General features: G+C 38.4%; 1 protein-coding gene across 3 annotated transcripts; it reads right to left on the reverse strand.

Annotated features, from left to right (window-relative positions):
• Positions 1-1,552: 1,552 nt before the first annotated feature.
• Positions 1,553-22,456, reverse strand: SLC35A5 (solute carrier family 35 member A5). 3 transcript variants are annotated; one of them, XM_046001894.1, is made up of 7 exons: positions 22,246-22,456; positions 20,836-20,984; positions 16,423-16,521; positions 14,964-15,094; positions 12,308-12,375; positions 4,342-5,122; positions 1,553-3,041 (listed from the first exon to the last, which is right to left on the reverse strand). In XM_046001894.1, exons 2-7 carry the CDS (start codon positions 20,963-20,965, stop codon positions 2,973-2,975), a joined length of 1,278 nt encoding a protein of 425 aa, XP_045857850.1. In that variant the 5' UTR covers positions 20,966-20,984; positions 22,246-22,456; the 3' UTR covers positions 1,553-2,972. The 3 variants fall into 3 exon arrangements, with proteins under 3 accessions (XP_045857850.1, XP_045857852.1, XP_045857851.1); XM_046001896.1 differs by lacking the exons at positions 14,964-15,094; positions 22,246-22,456 and having other exon boundaries at positions 20,836-20,855; XM_046001895.1 differs by lacking the exons at positions 14,964-15,094; positions 16,423-16,521; positions 22,246-22,456 and having other exon boundaries at positions 20,836-20,973.
• Between the last annotated feature and the right edge of the window lie 13 nt (positions 22,457-22,469).

Consider the following 22,469-nt stretch of genomic DNA (forward strand, 5'->3'; position numbering starts at 1 on the left):
AGTGCAGGGATTCCCTGCAGCTCCACAGTCAAGTCCAGCCAGATTAGACTGCAATGGGACTAACATGCAACAGAACTTCCACATGGGGATGGAGAGACGAGCCTTAGAGCTGTAAACAAAGGAATCTGGCTGGAAGTCTCCTCTGCTTGTGGACCATGGAAACCTACAGCAGCAGGACACCGTTGGCCAAGGATTCGGGATCCTGGGTCTAGGCCATCTTTCCCTCTACAGGCAGCATACACATCCTGCTACCCCTCAGGATTAGGCACACTGCGGGACCTAAGTTTGTTCCCGAGGCCAGTGACAGAGCTGGAACCAGGTCACTGGAGGCCACACTTGTGGTCCAACCAAAGGCTATTCAGAAATTATGTGCTAGCAGATTCAGCACATCAGTTATAGGTCATAACTTCTTAGAACAGCATTGAAAAACAGGGAGGGACTTCAGAAATCATTTAGGTCGGCTTCTATACCAATGAAAGAACATCTTCTAAACATCCTGATGGTACAATCTCTCCCTGAAAATTTCAGCAATAGAGAACTCACTACTACTCCCCACCACTCTTCAGGACCTTTTCTACTGTTGAAAAGGATCATTTGTTAGGAGCATCTTGCTTGTAAGGAAAGAATAACCATCACCCTATTATTTTCACTGTAATTTGGTTCCTTAGAGTAGGAACTACTTTTTCCACGTGACAATTACTCTTCTCCCCAGGTATACACTTGGCGCCAAGAGCACTTGGGGCAATAAGTTATGTTTCTGGATCTCTCACCTTCCAGTGATTTTCCTTTTAAACCCATTAGTGCCCACAAAGTACTACAGTGCACCCACACTGGAACGTCACATCTTAGTTCCACCCTTCTTTATCCTATTATTCGGTCAGTTAATGGAAGTAAAGCTGTAATTACAAATACAGTTGTTGTAAGAAAATCAAGCTCCTATTTAATGTAATGTATTTAATGTAGGCCAATGATATTGCCTTTGCCAATGATATTGTTGTAATTTTTTCTGTTCCACAAGATAGATATATTTATGTATTTTCTAAAAGTGAGGTCTTTATTTTTTTTTAAGATTTTATTTATTTGACAGAGAGAGAGAGAGAGAGAGAGAGAGAGATATCACAAGTAGACGGAGGGGCAGCAGAAAGAGAGAGGGGGAAGCAGTCTCCCCGCTGCGCAGAGAGCAGCGGGGAGACTGCTTCCCCCTCTCTCTTTCTGCTGCCCCTCCGTCTACCAGGACTCTGAGATCATGACTTGAGTCAAATGCAGAGGCTTAACCCACTGAGCCTCCCAGATGCCCCGAAGTGAGGTCTTTCTATACCTGATTTCCTTACCTTTAAAATGAATAGCCATAATAACATAATCTCCCTTGTTCACAACATGGAGAGGTATACCTATAAGGTAAATTCTCAATTTTGCTATTCTCAGAAGTCAAGAGCTATAGAAAAAAAAAAGTTTTACAAGTTGTTTGGATTTCTTGCCTCACTCCATTTTTTGAGATGAAAATGAAAAGAACTCCGTGTCCCACCTCACATGACAGTGAAAACTCAAGGTACAGGTTTAATAATTATTTTATTTATACATTTCCACCAATTCTTGCCTGCCATATTATTCCAGATATCACAGATGGATTATTCACAGTATTATCACAAGTTCATTGCAAGAAAATTAGGAGAAAGAAGAGATGCACAGACTGCATGAAAATGACACTTTAAAATTCACATCTACAGTGCAGTGCTCTGTAAACATGCGGGCCTATGAGCTAGACTTGTCCTATCGCCATCCACCATCCAGCTGCATGACCTTGGGCAAGTCACTTCTGTTTTATCACTTTTAAATTATCTATCACCTGACTTCTCTACCTCACATTTAATTAGCTGCATGCAAAAATACCTCAAAAAATATCATGCACTTGTACTGTCAATATTATTACTGTAGTGCTCTTTATTAAGATGTTTCCTTGTTTCAGAGTAATACCATTCACATTTCAGTGAAAGTCGTTTGCTTGCAAAGTGACCCTTTTAAAAGGAACTCTCAGGCATCAGTCCTACTGATAGTCTGTTATGATTCTGAAGCCAATGTCTCAATTCCTAGGTATAGGGTATGATAGTAATAAATATAACAAGTTATCTAAGTTATAATTAATAACTAATACAGTGAAATTGTTCATTGGTTCTCTGAAATCTAATAATCCAAGAGTAATGAGGCCAAACCAAGGAGGAAAAAAATCCACCATGGCTTCTTTAAAGTGATTTAAAATCCAAGTGAGAACTGTGGTAATTGGGAACCAACTTTTATGTAAACTGAAGCTTATTTGTGTAGAAAAACATCAAAAGATAATCACTAGATTCAAATTCCCTATAAATTTCTAAAAATAAAAATTCTACATTCTGTTTCTGAAAAATTGCTTCTTTGGAAAAACATTTGGTACAAACTACACTGCCCTCAAATCAGTGTTGGTCCAGATGGTAAGGCCCTTCCAACAAACTTTTTAGAAAGAGTCACATTGCTTTTTAACTGCAAAGTGAGTATTTCCAAAATTCAAGGGACAATCTAGGTGATATTTATAATAATACATACAGGAAGACTTTAGCATGCAGAATGGAATTACATAATTATTAATATATGGCAAACTGATCACTATTTGTGTATTTATAGGGTACAGCCAACGTGATTATTGCAAGTTTTTTGGAACCTTGGAAGACAAGGAAAATAACTTAGGAATGTGTCTTGTCGACTTACCAAGTACCATTAATGTAGTCTCCATACTATTACTCCCATGTCAGTTCCTTAGAACATTTTATCCTTTGGGTACTCTAAGCCTTGGATGGAACTGTTTAGGGAGTGGTTAGATATATGCAAAGAGTATTATGCTTTAGAAATGTTCTTGTTTATCAAAGTGAAAAGATAAATATGACACATGCTGAAAATGCGAAAATAAGGTTTTTGAGAGCTGCCAGTCATTTGGATACCAATTAGAAAGTATCTTCATCTGACTCAATATCACTTTTCGGTTTGGTAAGTCTTTCCAGTTCTTCTCCATCCTAAAAGGAAGTACAAAATCAGTAATTACTTAAAATACTAGAAATGTAGCATTTGTAATGATTACAAAGGAGTTTTTTTCATTAAACTATGACTATAATCTAGTCAAATGAAATTAGATAAATACTTATGTTCTTGGAAAGTTAATTTTAGACACATAATGAGATCACAAAAAGTCTATCTGCATCTCAGTACTTGAATTTCCAAACTAACAACCGGAACGCGGTATGGAGCACCCTCTGCTGGTCTTGAAGGGAAATAACTAGTGGCTGGAGAAATAAGTATGAACTAGGCCCTTACCTAAAATTGGTTAATTTTTTACCTAAAAAGTAAGGCAAGCGGTGTTATCAGACCATTGGAAAAGAATACTGGACTTTTGAAACTGTACTCTGGCTGAGGTCAGGGCATTTGGGACCCACACTTCTAATTTTTTCATCCTAAGATTCTGTTATGTCACTACTTCAGAGACATTACACTGATGAAAGCTCCACCACGAACTAAGAGGCAAGAGATTATTTTCCCAGAGAGTAAAATATTCATTTTGTGAAGTACTTAATATTTTGTGTGTTCATGAAAACTGTAAATTTAAAGCTAGTTAGAGGAGTTTATTTCATCCTTTAAACATATACTTAACTCCTGACTTGAATCTCCAAAGGACCATTATTAATCTGCTAATACCGTACCTGACAGATCTTCCTAGAAGAATTATAAGCAACTGGCAGAATACTAGAAGATATTTTTCTCTTACTTATGAAGTTCCTTTTGAAAATCACCTTAACAAGATAAGGCCTGCCCTTCTGGCACATCGAGGTTCATGAGTAACGCAGGGAAAATCAAGGAGCCAGGACTTCCATTTAGATTTAACAAGATGCAACTAATGTCAAAGACCAACTTTTCTTATTGGCTAGGAGTCAGGACTCATGAGTTTAGTATAGTTTTTTTTTTTTTTATGTACTATCTATAATCCACTTATCCTGAGTCTGTTTATTAATTTGCCAACTTAGAAAGCCTGGAGAAGATAATCTGTGGCACATCTCCCAGCTCTGTGGCACTAGAACATTCTAAGATACAACTAACACATAAAGTCCTCAAGACTGTGATTTACGCTTTTTCTTGACCCCTACAGCATTCTCACGAGCCCTTGCACACCTTAGTCCAGTGAATGTTTGTTGAATAATTTTTAAAAGTCACAGAAATCCAAAACATCCCTTGAAAAATGAGCAGTGACCAATTTCTTTTCTTGTATAACTGTGTGCTGAATTTGAGAAGAACAGGCAAAAGGCAGCATCCTGAAAAACTTACCCCACTGGAGCGCTCCCAGAGATTGCCGCTTAGATCCCGGACTCTTTCTTGCCTAGGTGTGTACTCTAGACCTGGAGGCTTGCTGGCTTTATAAATAAATATGGAGAGAAGAACCGAGGGTGCTTCTAAGAAAAACTGCAGGGAGGGCCTGAAGTCAAAGACCAGGACAGACACTGTTGTGATGATGACAGTGGTGACCTGGGCCATCAAGACGTGAAACATGTTATCCAGGAACTTGAGAATAAAAGCCACTGAGAGACCCTGGAAGGCAGTCACAAAAATAAGAGCCACTGAAAACACATTGTGGCCATAGAAGACCCCGCAGTTCTTAATCTGATCACGGTTACTGCTCTGAAGGCCCAGCGTCAGTCCGTTAAAAAGAATGCCAAAGAAATAGAGTTTGCTGTTCTGTATGAAGATGCTTTCAGACAGCTGGTTCCCTTCCTTCAGTATCTTTTCATTATAGATATTGGCCATTGAAGAAATAAAACACTGAACTATAATAAGCACATGGCCCAAGCCGAGATGGATGTGACTGAAAACCATGGCTGTGGTGTTCCACCTAGCTTCAGGGAAAGTCCATGCCTTTGCTGTGCAGTTGCCTGTGCTGGGGCACTCGCTTCTGAAAAGGAGGCAGGCATTGGATGGGCTGAAGAAGGCATCGTGATGAAATCCATGTCCCGGCAAGTTACGCTGTGAAGTTTCAGTCCCAGCAGTGAGGGCCACAATAGACAAGAACAGAATCAGGAGGGAAGCCCATTGTATCCAGTTTAGATGCCTCCTGTTCAGAGGAAAAACGAGATTTTACTACTGCTCCCCCCCAACTCCTTTCCCACAGCGACTGTTTCTACTGAAAACTCAGACACTTAAGTACTTGGTAGAATAAACTGTGCCCAGTTTTTGTGAGCATTCCCAATTCAAGTCCAAAGGAAACCTGTTGGTGTCTCTGCATCTTAAGTGTGATTATTTTTATTCACCTTTGTAATAGATTGTTCCTTAATGCCAGTCATTTCTCATTAAGTTTCCTTTTAACTTTAGATTTAACTAAATCTTTTTACCTCCAGAACTGATCAGACCTTTGTAACAATGATTTTTTAACTTTGCTATGAAGTAAGTATGGCACAGAGTCTCAACCTGATTCCCACACACCTCAATTTGGAGCTTTAGAAATCTGTGAATCCTTGCAGTAGAAATCTTCTATATAGGTGAATTCTCGGCCCTGCCCACACCAATCACACGAGACCCATCAAAGCTGTCAAATTTCAAAGGTGATCATGACCCAAAAAAGATTTAAAAAGGGAGGCTGCTCCTAGATCTGTGTTCTAATCATAAAAAATTTATAGTAAACTACTATTTGGGACAGTAAGGAAAAAAAAATTTAGTAGTCTCAGTTTACGAAGTTTTAATGCTTTATTTCTTTACTTATTTTGCCTAACCACAAACTTGTATGAAAATAGAGCTACTCTATTACCCAGCAATTGCACTAGAGGGTATTTACCCCAAAGATACAAATGTAGTGATCTGAAGGGGCACGTGTTCCCCAATGTTCATAGCAGCAATGTCCACAATAGCCAAACTATGGAAAGAGCCCAGATGTCCATCAACAGATGAAAGGATAAAGAAGATGTGGTGTGTATGTAGGTATACACACACACACATGCATGCACACAATGGAATACTATGTAGCCATAAAAAATCACAAAATCGTCCCATTTGCAATGATGTGGATGGAATTAGAGGGTATTTATGCTAAGTGAAGTAAGTCAATCAGAGAAAGACAATATCACATGATCTCACTGACATGAGGAATTTAAGAAACAAGACAGAGGAATCATAGAGGAAGGGAAGGAAAAATGAAACAAGATGAAACCAGAGAGGCAGACAACCCATAAGAGACTCCTCAACTCAGGAAATAAACTGAGGGTTGCTGGAGTGGAGGGGGGTGAGGGGATGGGATGGCTGGGTGATGGACATTGGGAAGGGTATGCGTTATGATGAGCACTGTGAATTAAGACTGAAATCACAAACCTGTACCTCTGAAACATTACATGTTAATAAAAAAAGATAACATTAAAAAGAAAAGAAGACATGCTTTATTGTCAATCTATTTTGTGGATTCTTTCAGTTCAACAGACATTTAAATAAGCAGCTACTGTGGGCCAAGCTACTATGAGCCTGGGAGATATAAGACTTGATCTCCATCTCCAAGGAATTTACACTTTAATAAGGGAAGAACTTTGAAACTAAACAATGCAAAACATAATGTGTGACAAGTGATACACAGAACTGGGACACAATAAGGAAGGAAACCTTGAGTCTGTAAGTGGAGTCATATATTGTTTCAAAGAAAAAATGACACTCGAGGTGAAAGATGAAAAATAAACTGACATTTGCCATGTGAAATGGCAGTTGCTGATATATCCAGGGAGAGGGAGAAGACTATACAAAGGCAGTAAGAATGTACAATGTTGACTAAGGAGAGGGGCAGCTGATTCAGGTTGGGGTGGATACAGAGATCTGAAGGGGAACAAAATCTTCAAGTTTAAAGATCAATTAGTTAGATGAAGAGGGAACACACATGCACACACACACACACACACAAGCAAATGAAAAAGTGTAAAGCAACAGGTAAGAAATGGAATTTACAAGAACTTTGGAGCATTTACTGGACACCTGCTATGGGTCAGTTTCTCTTGTAAGGAAGGAAACAGTGCTCTGAGAGGTTAACGGACTTCCCTAAGGTCAAATATTTATGAAAGAGCAAGGGAAGGTGGAGAGCCTGTGTGACTCAGTTAAATGGCTGCCTTAGGCTCAGGTTGTGATCTGGTCCTGGGGTCCTGGGATCTGGTCCTGCATCTGGCTTTCTGTGCAGCAGGAGTCTGCTTCTTCCTCTTACTCTGTGCTCTCCCTTTCTCTCTCTCTCAAATAAATAAAATCTTGAAAGAAAGAAAGAAAGAGAGGGAGGAAGGTGAGGGGAGGGGAAGAAAGGAGAAGGAAAGGAAAGGAGAAGGGAGAGGAAGGGATCTGAGCCACGGTTTGAATGTCTTCCTTTTGGACCTATGAGCCTCTTAAGTACAATGTTCAAATATAATGAATTGCCAAGGTGCATATATAGGAAGAGGTGTCTGATTTCACCAATGCTTCCATAGAGCCTCATTAATTGAAACTGGTATGTGCACAGACCAGCCTAGATAGCAGCACACATGTGCACACTATCATGTCTTCTCATGTATGTACTTTTAAATATCCAGATCCAGCACTTAGTTATGACTCTAGCATAGCCCTAAACCACAAAGTCAGAAACTGTGTACTAATCACATAAATTTCTAAAGGTGTAGATGGTTCAGAAAACAAGTGGTAGAAAGTAAATTGATTGGACTCAGAAAAGACAGATGAAAAGTATATGCCCAATTTATAAAAATCATTATATAACTGATTATTGGACATCAAGGCAAATATATATTTTAATTCTATATAATATAATCTATAATTCATTTAGAAGTTTTCAATTCCAACAGCTATAGATTTTCCACTGACATTGAGAAAAAAAGAACCTAATTAAACAAACCCTTAAACAAGTTAATCGGTACCACTACAAATATTGCTCATTCAAGATAACGTTCTAGAAGGTAAACGTTATTAAGGGGCCAGGCTGAAAATGGTAGATTTTCAGCAAAGAAAATAAAGCTAAACAAATTATCCCATAAAGTCAGCTGAGGATAGGTGCTCTTATAAATGACTGTGCATGAGTTTGCTTCTCACAGTTTCATGAATACAACAGTAGAAACTCACCTAACTGATCTCTCCACTGCCCTGGTAAACGAATCATTCGGATTGCTGATCAGAGCTGAACACTTACCACTAGAAGGACACTCTACCTGAGGGCTTCTGCTTCCAAATGAACTCTTGCTCACAAAGAGTCTCTGTTCCTAACTGTGTTTTTGCCAGGTGACTTCATTATTGTAATTAGATATTTAATGATTACATAAATGACAAATTATGAGCAAAAGAAAAGGGTTGCTGTTTTTATGAAAAGTTGAAAGCTCTGGAAGATTAATTAAAGGCAAATTACTCAAACTGGGTACAGAGGAGCTAATTATAAGATTAGGAAAGAAATAACAAAAATCTATAATAATCTACTTTAAAAGTATTTTTAAGAACTCTACTTTAAGAAACTAAAATCAGAAAGGCAAGCATGATGCATAATGAATGTAGCTTCAAGAACAAAGCCCAAAAAAAACCTATCAGCAAATCCCACACATTTCAAAGGAAAGGTCTGAGCTCTTCAAAACACTGGTGAATGGACATTTACAAATCTTAAGCTGTTTATAAAGTATGGGTTTTTTTTTTCTTTTAAATGATTCACCACTTCGAGTTTTCCTAATAACAATGAAGTCCAAATTGGGTCAGATAAGAGCATTTCTACCATATTTTGTGGTAGTAAAACAGAGCAGAACATGAAAATAAAATTAAGTGGAAAGACTCACAGGACTTTAAAAAAAAATTGGACATAAAACATTTCTTAGTTACACAGAAAGTGACCAGTGGCATATTTATAACAGAAAATTATAAGAATTATCAAGTGAATGATTTTGAAGAAATGCTCATACCAGTGAGGGGCACTTTTTTTCTTCTAAGACACCCTCATGTGTCAAAATGTTTCTCACTGATTGTTTTTTTCTCAACAGCTTCCTTTTGAAGATATCAGAGAAATTTATACACATTTTTCAGATAAAAGTGCTTGTTTGGTTATCTTTTGCCCCCAGATCTCTATGTTCAGGTTGAGACTAATATTTCCTAAAATCTAATTAAACAAGATAATACAAATTTGCCAAACCTTAAGAGCAAACCAGTAAGGCTCTGGGGCATAATGTCTGCCACCAGTTTCCACTGCGGACCAGTGGCTACACTTCGAAAAACCAATCTACACATTCACATGTGGTTTCTCTAGAACATCCAGTAAGGCATTTGATTGGTGCTATTTTTCTTTTTACCACTTTCAAATACTTCCAACTAATTCTTGCATTAGTCACCAGACTTCTTTTTTTCCTACCTGTGTAGCTTTATACTGTTTATCTGTATGAGAAAGGTATTTGATGGCTCTGCTAGAGTCAAGTATAAGACAACAGTTTTAATATTCTAAATGTAGGGGGCTGGGGGGGGATGGCCTAACAGGGTAATGGACATTAAGGAGAGTACATGATATAATGAGCACTGGGTGTTATATACAACTTGAACTCCACCTCTGAAACTAATAATGCACTATATGTTAATTAACTGAATTTAAATTTTAAAAATTCTAAATGTAAAATGAGTTACTTATGGCAAACACATTAAGAATATGTAGTAAGACTCAAGCTGCTACTCCTGGGTCAAAATTTTATTGCTAACGAACGGCAAAAGAACATTAAGTGGTTCACAAAGAGTAAACTGAATACCGAAAACCAAACAACATATGCCACCAATGACAAAAAGATCAAAATAGAAAAAATTGACTTAAAATGTAATAAATAATACACAAGTTAAAAAAAGAAAAATGTAATAAATAATACAGTACTTGGAAGACATTCTCATAAAGACAGTAGTAGATATATTCTTTTAGCAATATTAAGAGTAGCTTCAGTGCTGATTTGTGAATCAGTCAAATTAAAACCCCCTCTAGGAGCTAAGTTAGTGCCTGCAAAAGTAATACAAACACAGTGATTTCATCATCTGCTTAATTAAGCTTGAAGGATTCAAAACAGAGGGATACTAACAACAAAGCAAATACATGTCCAAGAATATTACTGCTCTGAATATTAAGAGGTAAAATTAGTGAAAAGTTTTTTGGAACTTTAGTTCGTAACATTAGTTATTATTAAAACTAGCAACAACATAATGTTATAATTAATAGTATTAAAAGCAAACATTTTATGTTTACAGTGTAATTAGATTTAGATTTGGTTACACTAAGAGCTAACTTTCTTAATACAAATAGTTAAGTGCTTAAAACTTTAAGAGGGCCATCTTTGCCCACATGCTAGCTCTTTCCACCCCTGACAGGGGCAGTTCACCTTTGGTTGGTCTCTCTGCCTCTAACCCTGCTGCCCCACATGCTCCCTCCCCTCTGGACAAATCCACCTAAATGCCTGGTAGCTCTGTGCTGTGGTCTCAGACTCAGTTTGGGATGACTCTACTGATGAAGAGGGACAGTAACTCCCGCCTCCTGGGGCTGTTGTGGGGGTAAGCCTAGATAGGGGAAAGGCCCTCAGCTTGGCCCTTGGACCAGCCCCTGGCCCTAAGGAGTCCTTACTGGGTTATCTTCTCACTGCCCAGCTAAAAGCCTACCCGCCCTGTCGCCTACAAACCCGTCAGGCCAGCCCTGGATATGGCCTTTCTGAGTGGTCCCTCAGCTTGACCTCTGCGCCACAGCTCACGCTTTGGAGTAAATTAAAACAGATGAACAACAACAAAAATCCTATACACAATTAAGGGCACAACTAGAGCTATGGGCCAATTCCAAGCCTGGCAATATATATTTTATACATTTTTGTGTTGGCAAATTCAATTTTAACTTGATGTAACTTTGACACAATACCTATGTATTGTATTATGTAAGTATAATACCATGTGTATCCATAAATGTCATTTCACAGGAAAAAAATTTTTACTTGAAAAAAAACGTGTTTTTGAGACCCCTTTGTGAGACTCCCGTATCAAATAATGAACCTTTTATTATGTGGCAGGGACAATTTTATTCCTCTGTGAACATGCTCCTCCAATTTTACCCCAGAAATCAATATAAAGATATTATTATTTATATATAATTTCTCAGAAGTCAACTTTTTATCCTACAAAGTAACTTTTATATTGATTTTAAAGACTTCAGAACATTTTTGGAATTAGCATTCTTTAACTTGCTAGTTAAATTATTGTCACAATTCATAAACAAAATGAAGAACCTGATGCAAAAGCAAATTTCAGTGCACTCTAACTTTTAACCTGGACGAAATGTAATGTTCATGTTCTTTTTCCTCATCTCTCACATGAACTGTTAAATTGAATGCTTTCCTCAGGGTAACAGTCTTTCAAGAACTCCATATAATTAATGTACTGAACCCACCATGGATTCAACAAATATTTACTGAGTGCCTATGTACTAAGCTACTTACCCTGTTGTACACGTAAATTATAAAAGCACATACTATGACATGGCACATTGAGAAATAAGAAATTAAAAGGGGAAGTGAATGCAAAACAAAAAAGAAAATCACAACAAATATAACAAGAAGTTAATTTTATTTTTATCATCATCAAGTAACAAACTGGAGTTAATGCCCAGATCCCATTATATCTTAGAACAGTCTGGCCTTTGCTCGGCAGCAGAGCCTGTTTACTTACAAATGTTTATTTTATTCAAAGATCTTCTTGGAGAAAGGAAACACTGGTGACAGCATTTTTCGAGGTTTAAAAATCTATCATTCTTATTAATTGGATTTTGACTAGATTCCTCATGCAAATCCTCTGCCAATCATAGCTTAAATCATGTACTCATTTCAAGCAGTTTAATAAGGAATTTGCCGCTCTTCACCTTCTCGAAATTACAAATAACAAATGCATTAACAATATTTAGGAACTTCTTGGTTCCCTAGTAAAGTACAGAGATTCGGGGGGGGGGGGGCGGGAAGCTCATGAATTCTTTAATTTGGCTCTAAAAATTAAAATAAGCTGGTCAATTATCTTTTTTTTTTTTTTTTTTGAGATGCTAAGAAAAAACTTTTCATATATCCAGTTGCAAAGATTTAGATGGGCCAGCAGCACTGGAGCTGCTTTTTGGATGGGTTAAACAATTTGTCCAAAACACAAAGCCAGTTAGGAATAAAATCCCGGCCCTGGGATTCAGAGGGCTCAGGCTCTGGGTATATCATCTGAAATAACGCTGTGCCATTTTAAAGTATGATATATGCTTTCAGCGCAGGTTACTTACTTCAGCACTATCCTGAATAGAAGAGCTGTTGTTATAATGCTAAAATTTGAGAAGATAACAGCCATGGCCTAGAAAGAAGGAGAAGATAGAGTTACAATCCAAACAAAGTAGTGACCTCAGAAATCTCCCAGCTCGCTGGTTCACCTGACAAAAAAAGCTTTTTGGTCAAAACCCTGAGGGGTTATTAGGGCAGCTATTTCACTATAGGATTAAATTCCATTTTTATTGGTTGTCAAATATATGCAGATATGACCAAATTATTGTATAGGCTTTGAAAACATGCTTAATTCAGCAAATGCCTCTGTAAACAATCCGTATATGCAGATCTGGAAATGCTTAGAAACTCTAAATGTTCAGGTCTAGAAATAACAGCTACCTTGCCTATGAAGCCCACTTTTTCAAGCTCTTCAAATGCTTTAGAGACTTTCACACTATTTCCAGGGGTGGAGGGAAGGCATGTACTGTTAGGTCCCTTTATACAGTAAGGAAATTGAAGTATAGGTTTTTAAGCATCTTTACTATTCTAAGAATTCAATCAGTTCTCCTGGCTGAACTGCAGTGACTCAGGACCAGTGATTCAATACCAAACTCATATTTGACAGTCCTTTCCTTTATTCACATTGTTCTCAACACTTAGAAATGTGTTAGCCAGATTTCATAAAAGTCTCTTCTCATGAATTCAGTCATATTTCACAGACAAGAATATTAATCTGAACATGTATATATTTTGGCTCATAAAGTGTGAAATTTCATCATTGCTCCCCGTGACTGGATCTGACAATATTAACAACTTTTAAAAACAAATCTTATTTGTTTACTTCACTCTGCTTTGTTCCTTGCAAAGGAACAAGTTTAGGATGACTGAACTCCAAGGAGTATTTTTCAGTAGTCTTATATAACCAGCAAACACACCTAACATGTAGGTGAATTAAAGAAATAAGAATAAATCCAATAAAAAAATAAAAAATTAAAAAAATCTAATAAAACAAATGCAAAAATACAATATTGTTGTTTTTCTACTGAATTTTTTATGGGAAGCACTGTTTTAAGGATTTCTCAGTGTCCTCTGGAGACAAATGTTTATGAACCCCTGGTAGAAGAAGAGTAAGAGCTGCTGAGGAAAGTAAGTGGCTGGTAAGAGGGAAGAGGCAGCGGCTCTGATTAATTACAGTGACAGTGCAGATCCCTAACCAAGAACCTGGCTGCCCTGATGAATTCTGAAACTGCTTTCCATGCAAGAGCACAGAATAAACAAAACATCAGAGCTCTTTGCCCCAAAACTTCCATGCATCTCTATTTAATTCTTTCCAACTAGACTTGGGGCACAGCAATATACAGAATATGCCATGTGACTGATTTTGTAATATCTGTGGCTGTGCACAATCAGGAAGGAAGAGCAAAGCAATAAACTACAAGAACAAGGAAGCTGCAATCTTGCTTTCATATTGAGGACAGAGAAAAGGGATATAAGTTAAAAGCTAAGCTCAATAAAATACAATTCTATGTACTCATTGATGCAAATAATTATGTTGCTGGGTACGAGAATTCTTGGATCTGAAAAACAAACTGGAAGAATGTAAGACAGAACACATTCTAGCATTCAAAACACTTGCTAATGACACGGATGACGCAGCTGAAAGGAATTTCAGGGGATCACCTGGCCCAGGTTCCTGCCAACCTTAGAGCTGGTATGGTAACGTTACTCTATTTCACAGACGGGCAATTGACACAGTAGTTGGGGGTTGCCTAATTAAACAGCTTCTAAATTGTGCAAAAGAATCAAATTCCTGTCTTCTACTTAGTGCTCTACTGACCTCTCCTTGTCCCACTCTCAAACTGATTTGGCTATATTTAAGAGGCTTTACATAGAGAACTAGTGCCAATAAAAATCCCATTTATCACCAAAATGCCTGAATATTTTATTTAAAGAAACTTAAAACACATTTTGGCAACAATGGCAATAGAAATCTTCATTTTAGAAAATATTATGGGAAAATATACACATGCCCCAAACTTAGTTTGTAAAAGTAGAAGCAGAAGACCAAATTTTAATCCCAATTACAAATGGATTTCTCAGTTGGCAAGGAGGATGCCAAGAGAGATGAAAAACATCCCTAGTATGATTCGTTGTAGATAGCATTTATAGCTGGGAGAATGTATTTTCTACCCTTATAGAATGTGTTGGTTAAATGATAGGACTAATAAAAAAGGAAAAAAAAAAAAGATCATACAAACAATGCATATAGTACATTAAAGCAGGTATAGGAAAGAATAGGGCTCCGAGTATACGATTTTCTGGGTCAGTCATGGAAATCTGTTTGGAGATAGTGAATGCTGAAGTTAACAGAGGTTGGTGACCACAGGATGGCTCAGCAAACAGGCAGACTAAGGTTACACACACAGAGATGGCTCCACATTCATTGGCAAGGGAGCAACTCCTGCTAGTCAGCACAGCTTTCTACAGCAATCTTTAAGAGTGAGAGAATGTGGCAGGCAGATTGGTAATTCCATATTCAGATGATTCGCGTCCAATCTCAGGAAAACCACTGGGGGCAAAGAGAAACTAACACTGACAATGAAAATGATAAAAAATATTAGTTCTGGGATTCATTTCTCTGTTATTTTTCCAATGCTATTTTCTATCATATTTACTTACAGGCTGAAGGTAGGAAATGACATAGAAGACGATCAAATTATCCAGGAAATAAAGAAAGGCAGGAATGGACCACTTCATGAAATTAGAGAATTCCTTCCAGGGAGCACATCTCAAGTTTCTACTTTGATGGTCTTCAAAAGAAAGAAAGATAGTAATAAACAAAGGATCTTGATGAGAATGCCTATATTTTTAGACAAAGTAAGTTGTATTTGATTACTGATACAATTCTTTGAAAGAGGCTTTATGAACTTGCTTTCATCAGTGACTATTAGCCTTAAGAAATCAAAGGCAATATAGGATTTCAGCATTGTCTCTCTTTCTTCAACCCACCAACCACTATGCCTCATCACTGACAATCAGCAACACCCTTAGGAATACCTAATTCCTGTTAACTTGAAACATCTCAGGATACTTAAGGCTTCTCTTACTATTATGAGAGCCTAAAGTTGAGAGAGAGCAAGATGTGAGAATACAGAGAAAAAAAAAATCTAGCATTTATGCTGGGATTATTTTTCCCCCAGGGGCGATCAGAAAAAAAAGATACTAGGTGAAAATTTATAATTGGGGAGTAGAGAAAATTACATTTTACTAATCCTCATATGAGTAATGATCCCATCGCCAGATCTCCAAAAACTTAGGAAGGTACCACAACAAGAGAATGTAAAATAACATGCAAAAACAGAAAACAATTTAAGTGTAAGCCCTGTAAATAACACATAAATTTCACGAGATTAAGAAATGTATTCCAACAACTAGAAACTTTGCACAAATTGAAACTTTTAAGAATAAAAAGAAATCTTCCTGGAAAAGACCTTTAATACTTTAAATTCTACGTTTACCTCACATGTCATGGCAGATCAAAGAACAGAATCATAAGGCTCAAGAACTGGGGAACAAAGGTGGAGAATTAATACCAAATACATACAAAGAGCCACAGAAGGCCAGTTGCTTCAGATGTGAGGAAGGGATGAGTATCTCTGCTCGATAATTGATGAAACTGGAAGTCAGAGAATTTAAAATAATCTGACTCAGAATACAGTCTCTCTGACTCAATCCACTGTACTACCTCCCCTGTAGAAAATGGGGACTGTTTTGGCAATACACGATGTATCAAATCAGACAGCAGTGATTTAGAAAACCCTGAATGTGAATAAAAACTAACTCACTGTGTGACCCAACAAAGGAACAAGTAACATGGCAGAGTGATGGCCAAGACACGAGGCAAACATTGGCTGGAGTCCTGGCTCTGCCCCCTCCTACCCACCACGCATAATGTTTTCTTCTTGGGCCTGTTTCTTCACTTGCGAAACATGGGTAATCATACTTAAGTTTGTATATTAATGTCCTCATATATAAAATTAGTGGGCTAGACTAAATGACATCAAATGTTCCTTCTGGTTCTGAAGTGTTTTGATTCTGTGATTTTTTAACAAGTATAGAGTACCACTTCAAGACTCACCTTTCTTTACGACCCAGAATGACACAAGTACGCAGAAAATTAGCTTTACCAACTCTGAGCACACGTTCACAGTAGTTGGAAGATAATCATACTTGTTTTCTGAAATGTAACAGACATTTTTTTAACTACAAATTTTGTTCTACATAATGGTTATATACAGTTAATAATTTAGAGCTATTTTTAACCTTAAAAGTTGGGTTTTAATACTGGTTATATTAAACTTCATCCAGTTGGCTTTGTTCTCTCTTGGATTTTTCAATCCATTCACCTAATGTATTAGCTATCCCTACTGCACTCAGTGTTTTATTATTCTTGAGTCTGATAAACAGCCTTCTGATGTTTTCATCCAAGTTGCTGATAAACATGTGGAGGAGGTTAAGGCTATCAGCAAAGGTGGCTTAGGGATACGGCATTAAAGATGGGCTTCTAAACTGACCGCTAATTAGCACTCAGGACTTGACTCATCAAAAGCTATAGACTGATCTGGCTGAATTAGGACCCAGCTGATGGTTCCTCTTGTGTAACTTGTCTGCCTTGCTAGAATCAAGGTACACTGTCTCTGATATTCCCTTACAGCATTCCCCTCCGTTTCACATCATGGCAGGTATAGAAAACAGTATTTGTTTGGCACTCTGGGATAAACAGCACATTGGGGTAAAAGAAGGAAGCTATTAGAGCCAAGAGGCAACTGCCCAGGGCTCTGGCTACCTCTAGGGTTGGAAGGAAATATCTGATATAATCCAAACCCACTGTTGAGTTGGGAAGATGTATCTTAACTTCAAAGTCAATTTAATTAGGAAATGAGGTTAGGTCAGTATGCCTTGGTCTTAGCTGTTACCTCTGTCTATTCCAAATGCTGACAAACAACTTGCTGTACAATTTTGCCAAGGACAAACATAAACCTTATTAGGTCCTATTTTAAGGACTGAATTTTCCCCCCTTTTGAAACATTTGCTTGTTTCCCTTGGTCATTATATGAAAAACCAAAACTGGCCAAGTACAGAAGAAAAATGCCAGCTCAACATTCTTTCTATCCAAAACACCTTTTTGCTTTTTTCTGTGGTTTCCCTTGACCTTCTCAACCTAACCATAGTCAATTCTTTGTTCACCTCGGATCCTGCTGCACTACCTATAAACCTTCATACTTGTTTCATGGTATTATAGTTACTTCTTCTGTGTATGTCTTACCTTAGAATGTAAACTTCTTATGAGAAAGGGCCCACGTTAGTCATTTTCATATAACTGGCAGGTATTCTGCACTTAAATGTTCACCTGAATTTAGTACTTGCCTGTTAAACTTTCTCAATCCTTCAAAGCCTAATTAAACTTCTCCCTTTTCTGAGCTTAAAGGCTGAAATCACACTCTACTATCTGCTAACGATACTTGGCACTGATCACTATGATACACACAAGCAAACATGCACACACAAGAACTGGGGAGAGGCCTTTAGATTACAACTCTCAGATTCTTGCCACTGCTCTAGAACTCACTTTGGCTTTTATTTATTTTTAAATTATATTTCTGTCATGGTAAATGATGCTGTGACTCAGCATCACATTTGGCCTCGTTGCACTTGCCTTCTGCCCTCACTCATATACCTTATTTACACTACATCCATCCTTACTGGGCTCCCTTTGGTCCAAAGAAAGGGGCCACGATCCCAGTATGACCTGTTCTCCCCTTTAAAACTTTCCTTTCTATTCAGGAACTTTGCTCCAATAAGTATTTTCCTATGTCTTCTATTAACTGGCCTCCTCCCCCTTGGCTTGTAAGTATGCTCAAACTGTCCCATCCAAAAAAAACCAAAATGTAAGATCCTACCCCTGCACCATACTTTCTCCTTCTTTCCCTAAAATAGCATCAATATTCATTATCCCCATTTTACCCACTTTCCATTCAGGTCTTATTCCCAAGCAATCTGGTTTCTGATCCTATCACATTATTCAAGATACCTAGTCTCTCAGATTATCAAACATCTAACTACTAATTCCAAAGGGCATGCTTTAATCCCTATCTTATTATAATGATACTATTTCCTTCATCTCCAAATCATTCCCTTCCCTTCTGTAAGTCATGTGCATTTAATTTCCTTATTTCTCTAATGATTCTTTCTTAACAACTGAGCATCAGCATGGCTCTTAAATGTTGGCATTCCTTGTAGTTCTAGCCTTAGCTCTTATTTTCTCCTTCTGCACGCTCACCCTGAATGAGCCCTCTGCTCCTATGGTTTTGAATGTCAATTTAATATTAATGTCTCCAAATCTGTATTCTGGAACATTTAATGCTCATTAAACATATCCACATAAATAACTACCTCCTATTTATAAATTTAATTGGTATTTCCTTCACATATGTGATGTGCTATGTCCTTGTTCACTGCAGAATATTGCAATATTCTGCAGTGAACAAGGACATAGCTCCTGGCCTCATGGAACTGAAACTGAAACTCCATAAACTTTCTGAATATTGCAATATTCTGCAGTGAACAAGGACATAGCTCCTGGCCTCATGGAACTGAAACTGAAACTCCATAATCTTTCTGAATTCTGTCCAGCATGCTTCTTCCTAGTAATAGCTTCCATCTGAGCTGAGAACACCATCAACCTATTTAGCACCCCAAACCAGAAACCTCTGAGCTATACAGTATTTCATGTTCTTTAGTCTCCACATTCAGTACATTCTCTGAGCCCTGTCTTTTCTATGTTTAGAGTATTTTTTTAATCTATCCTCTCTTTATTATTACCTCCAAAGTCTTGGTTAGACTTCATCTGTGGCTTGAATGTGCAATAACCCCAACTGGCTACTTTGCTTCCAGTCTCTACCATAACAGTCTCTTTCCTTTTGCTTATAATCCCTCAGGCATTCCCTATCCTCCAGACTCTAGGACCTAGAGAATAAAGTCAAATTCCCCGCTCCTTAGCATGGCATATGAAGTCCTTAAGTATCTGATCATAACATTCCCCTCTGGTTAAGCACCCCTTGCCCCCTCCTCCAAGTCCTTAATTTTTTTGCTCAGTAATTCTGGAGTACGTGTTCTCACAATTCATCCTGCTCTTTTTTTTTAATGTGTCTATTTATTTTTATGGATTGTTGCTTCTGTTTTAAACACCCATGTCCACCAGTCCTCTTATGGATTAAGTTCACCTTATCAGGGAGTGTTCCCTGATCCCTCTGCACTCCGTATGATCCTCTCCCAGAGAGAATCTATCACTTCCTAATCTAAACTATCCCTGCACCTTTGGTATAGAACTGCACGTATCCTACCGTACTTTCATGATCATGCACACGGACAGCTCTCCTAATAAACCCAGTTTTTGAGAATGTCTATGTTTTACACACTTTGAACACTGCTACTTAATACTTGGCCTAAGTGCCCAAGAGATAAATGTTAACCAAAGCAAAGACTTATAAACACATTGGACTCTACAAGCAAACCATTAAGGGTCGTGATGTCATGACTTTATGCGTCCTCAATAACTAGTGAAAGGTTGTCAATATAGCTTTGTAGAATTAAACTGTATATATAAATACAAATTACTACATTAAAACAAACAAACAAATAGAAGGGGCACCTGGGTGGTTCAGTTGGTTAAGTGTCTTCATTTTAGCTCAGCTCATGATCTCAGGGTCTTGAGATCAAGCCCTGCATTGGGCTCTGCACCACACATGGAGACCACTTAAGAGTCTCTTTCCCCCTCCCTCTGCCTCCTCCCCCACAGTGTGCACATACAAGCTCTCTTTCAAAAAAACAAAAAACACAAAAAACTAAACAAAACAAAACAAAAAAACCCATTAAGACTTCTTGAGCTAAAAATTTCAAAGCTAATAATCTCTACTACCACACTGGTATAGTAATTAAGACAGTACCTCACAAATGTGAAGTGACCAAATATATGCTCCTATTTCGAACTAAGTTATAATTACACGTACCGCTACAGACTCAGATATCTGTTGATTAAAGCAACAGTCAGATGTTATGATCTGTTCTCTAAAGGGTTCAACGCTGTACGTGATTAATCCAAATTTCACTCAGCATCAAACATTTTTCTTGCTAAGGGATGTTACAGTACCAAATTTAAACATACTTTATCGTTTACAGGAAGCAGAGTACTTGAAAGTATATGATCTCTATTTTACACACAAGGAGACCAAAGACAGGAGATGTAATATGTAATTAGCTAAAAGTGTTCCATATATTCCGAGTCTTAACTTACCTTCATTGGCTGAAGTACCAAATTTACACAGTACCAAATTTACAGTTACAGTACCAAATTTAAACATACTTTATCGTTTACAGGAAGCAGAGTACTTGAAAGTATATGATCTCTATTTTACACACAAGGAGACCAAAGACAGGAGATGTAATATGTAATTAGCTAAAAGTGTTCCATATATTCCGAGTCTTAACTTACCTTCATTGGCTGAATATTTTACCAGCAGGATTCGACTTGAGCTTAAAGCAATGAATATGGTGCCTAGTAGGAATGTATACATGGTTGACAAGGAGCAGAACATGGGATGACCACACCACTTGCTTTCCATTCCACTGTTTTCTAATTGCCTTAAAGAAAAGAACATATTCGTGGGCAACGCTGCTGGCAGATAAAGCATAGCACAAATACCACTGATTAGTGAAGAACTAGTGAAGAACTAAGATGTCTGGCTACAGTTGTATCAAAACCAAGAAAACTGGGGCGCCTGGGTGGCTCAGTGGGTTAAAGCCTCTGCCTTCAGCTCAGGTCATGGTCCCAGGGTCCTGGGATCGAGCCCCGCATCGGGCTCTCTGCTTGGCGGGGAGCCTGCTTCCTCCTCTCTCTCTGCCTGCCTCTCTGCCTAGTTGTGATTTCTCTCTGTCAAAGAAATAAAAATTAAAAAAAAAAAAAAAAACAAGAAAACTGAGAAGAGAAACAACGGGGAAAAAATGAAAGAGTCAGAATTTGATAGGAGGGGAAATTCTGGAAGACAGAAGAGGCAGGGGCGCCTGGGTGCAGTCCTTAAGCATCTGCCTTCGGCTCAGGTCATGATCCCAGGGTCCCAGGATCTAGTTCTGCATCAGGCTCCCCACTCGGCGGGAAGCCTGCTTCTCCCTCTCCCGCTCCTCTTGCTTGTGTTCCCTCTCTCTCTTTCTCTCCCTCTCTCTGTTAAATAAATAAATAAAATCTTAAAAAAAAAAAAAAAAAGAAAAGGTAGTGCCGGATTATAAATTATTAAAAATGCTGCCAAAAGCAACTGACATCTTGGGACTGCAGAATTTTGCAAAAAGCAATTTAACTTCCATTCCTATTAGCAACTTTGCTCTAGAAGAAGAGAATTTCAGATTTCTATTGTTCTCCTCAGTAAGCAGCTCTTCTCTAGAAAGGGGGAAAAGGGCTTGCTGGGAAATATTTCGTTACAATAATGAGCCAAATGGAAATATTCGAAACAGTGCTGTGAATTTGTACTTGAACCAGTGCTAAAAGGTAAAACAACTTAGAAATCAATGCCTCTAAGGTCGTCTTTTGATTTGTCAAGGAAACTAAACTCTAGGCTGAGTAACTTCTTCAAAACCTCCCACGGCAGGGATGGTGCACAGGGCCTGGGACCTTGGGGACAAGCAGGCTTGAGACGTCAACACGTACAGCCCACCTGCGCGCAAGCGTAGAGGTCAAAGAGGTACCTCCCCTACACGATGAACGCAGGTTTCCCTCTACAATCGGGAAAGAGGGGTGGCGAAGGGGCCGGGGGGGAAGCCTCCTTGTAACACATGCGCAGTAAGAATCTCGAGCGGCGCGCGCCCTCCCCTCATACGCACGCGCACTTGTTTGCCAGCTGGGCGAGGTTACCTCTGTCCGTTCGAAGGGTTTTTAGTGGAGGAGCGCACATCCTAGAGCTGAGGCAGTAAATGTGTAGCTCCGTAGAAGCAGCAACTTTTAGGGTCCATAGTTGGGGAAGCTATAGGAAGGAAAGAGAGGAGAAAAAGCCTCTGTCCCCGAGCCTCCTATTCCGGAACAAAAAGCCCAATAACGTCCCGACTGGGAAAGTGCGGACCTGGTACCCATTGCGCAGG

The sequence above is a fragment of the Meles meles genome, chromosome 4 (genome assembly GCF_922984935.1).
Source record: "Meles meles chromosome 4, mMelMel3.1 paternal haplotype, whole genome shotgun sequence".
NCBI classification, from domain to species: Eukaryota; Metazoa; Chordata; class Mammalia; order Carnivora; family Mustelidae; genus Meles; species Meles meles.

Excerpts from the sequence above, each read along its gene's own strand:
- SLC35A5 (XM_046001894.1), bottom strand. The coding sequence starts at position 20,965 with ATGGAAAGCAAGTGGTGTGGTCATCCCATGTTCTGCTCCTTGTCAACC. Across the intron at positions 16,522-20,835 it reads AAAATATTCAGCCAATGAAG|AAAACAAGTATGATTATCTT; the intron begins GTAAGTTAAGAC and ends GTTACATTTCAG. Across the intron at positions 3,042-4,341 it reads TCTGGGAGCGCTCCAGTGGG|GATGGAGAAGAACTGGAAAG; the intron begins GTAAGTTTTTCA and ends ACTTCCTTTTAG.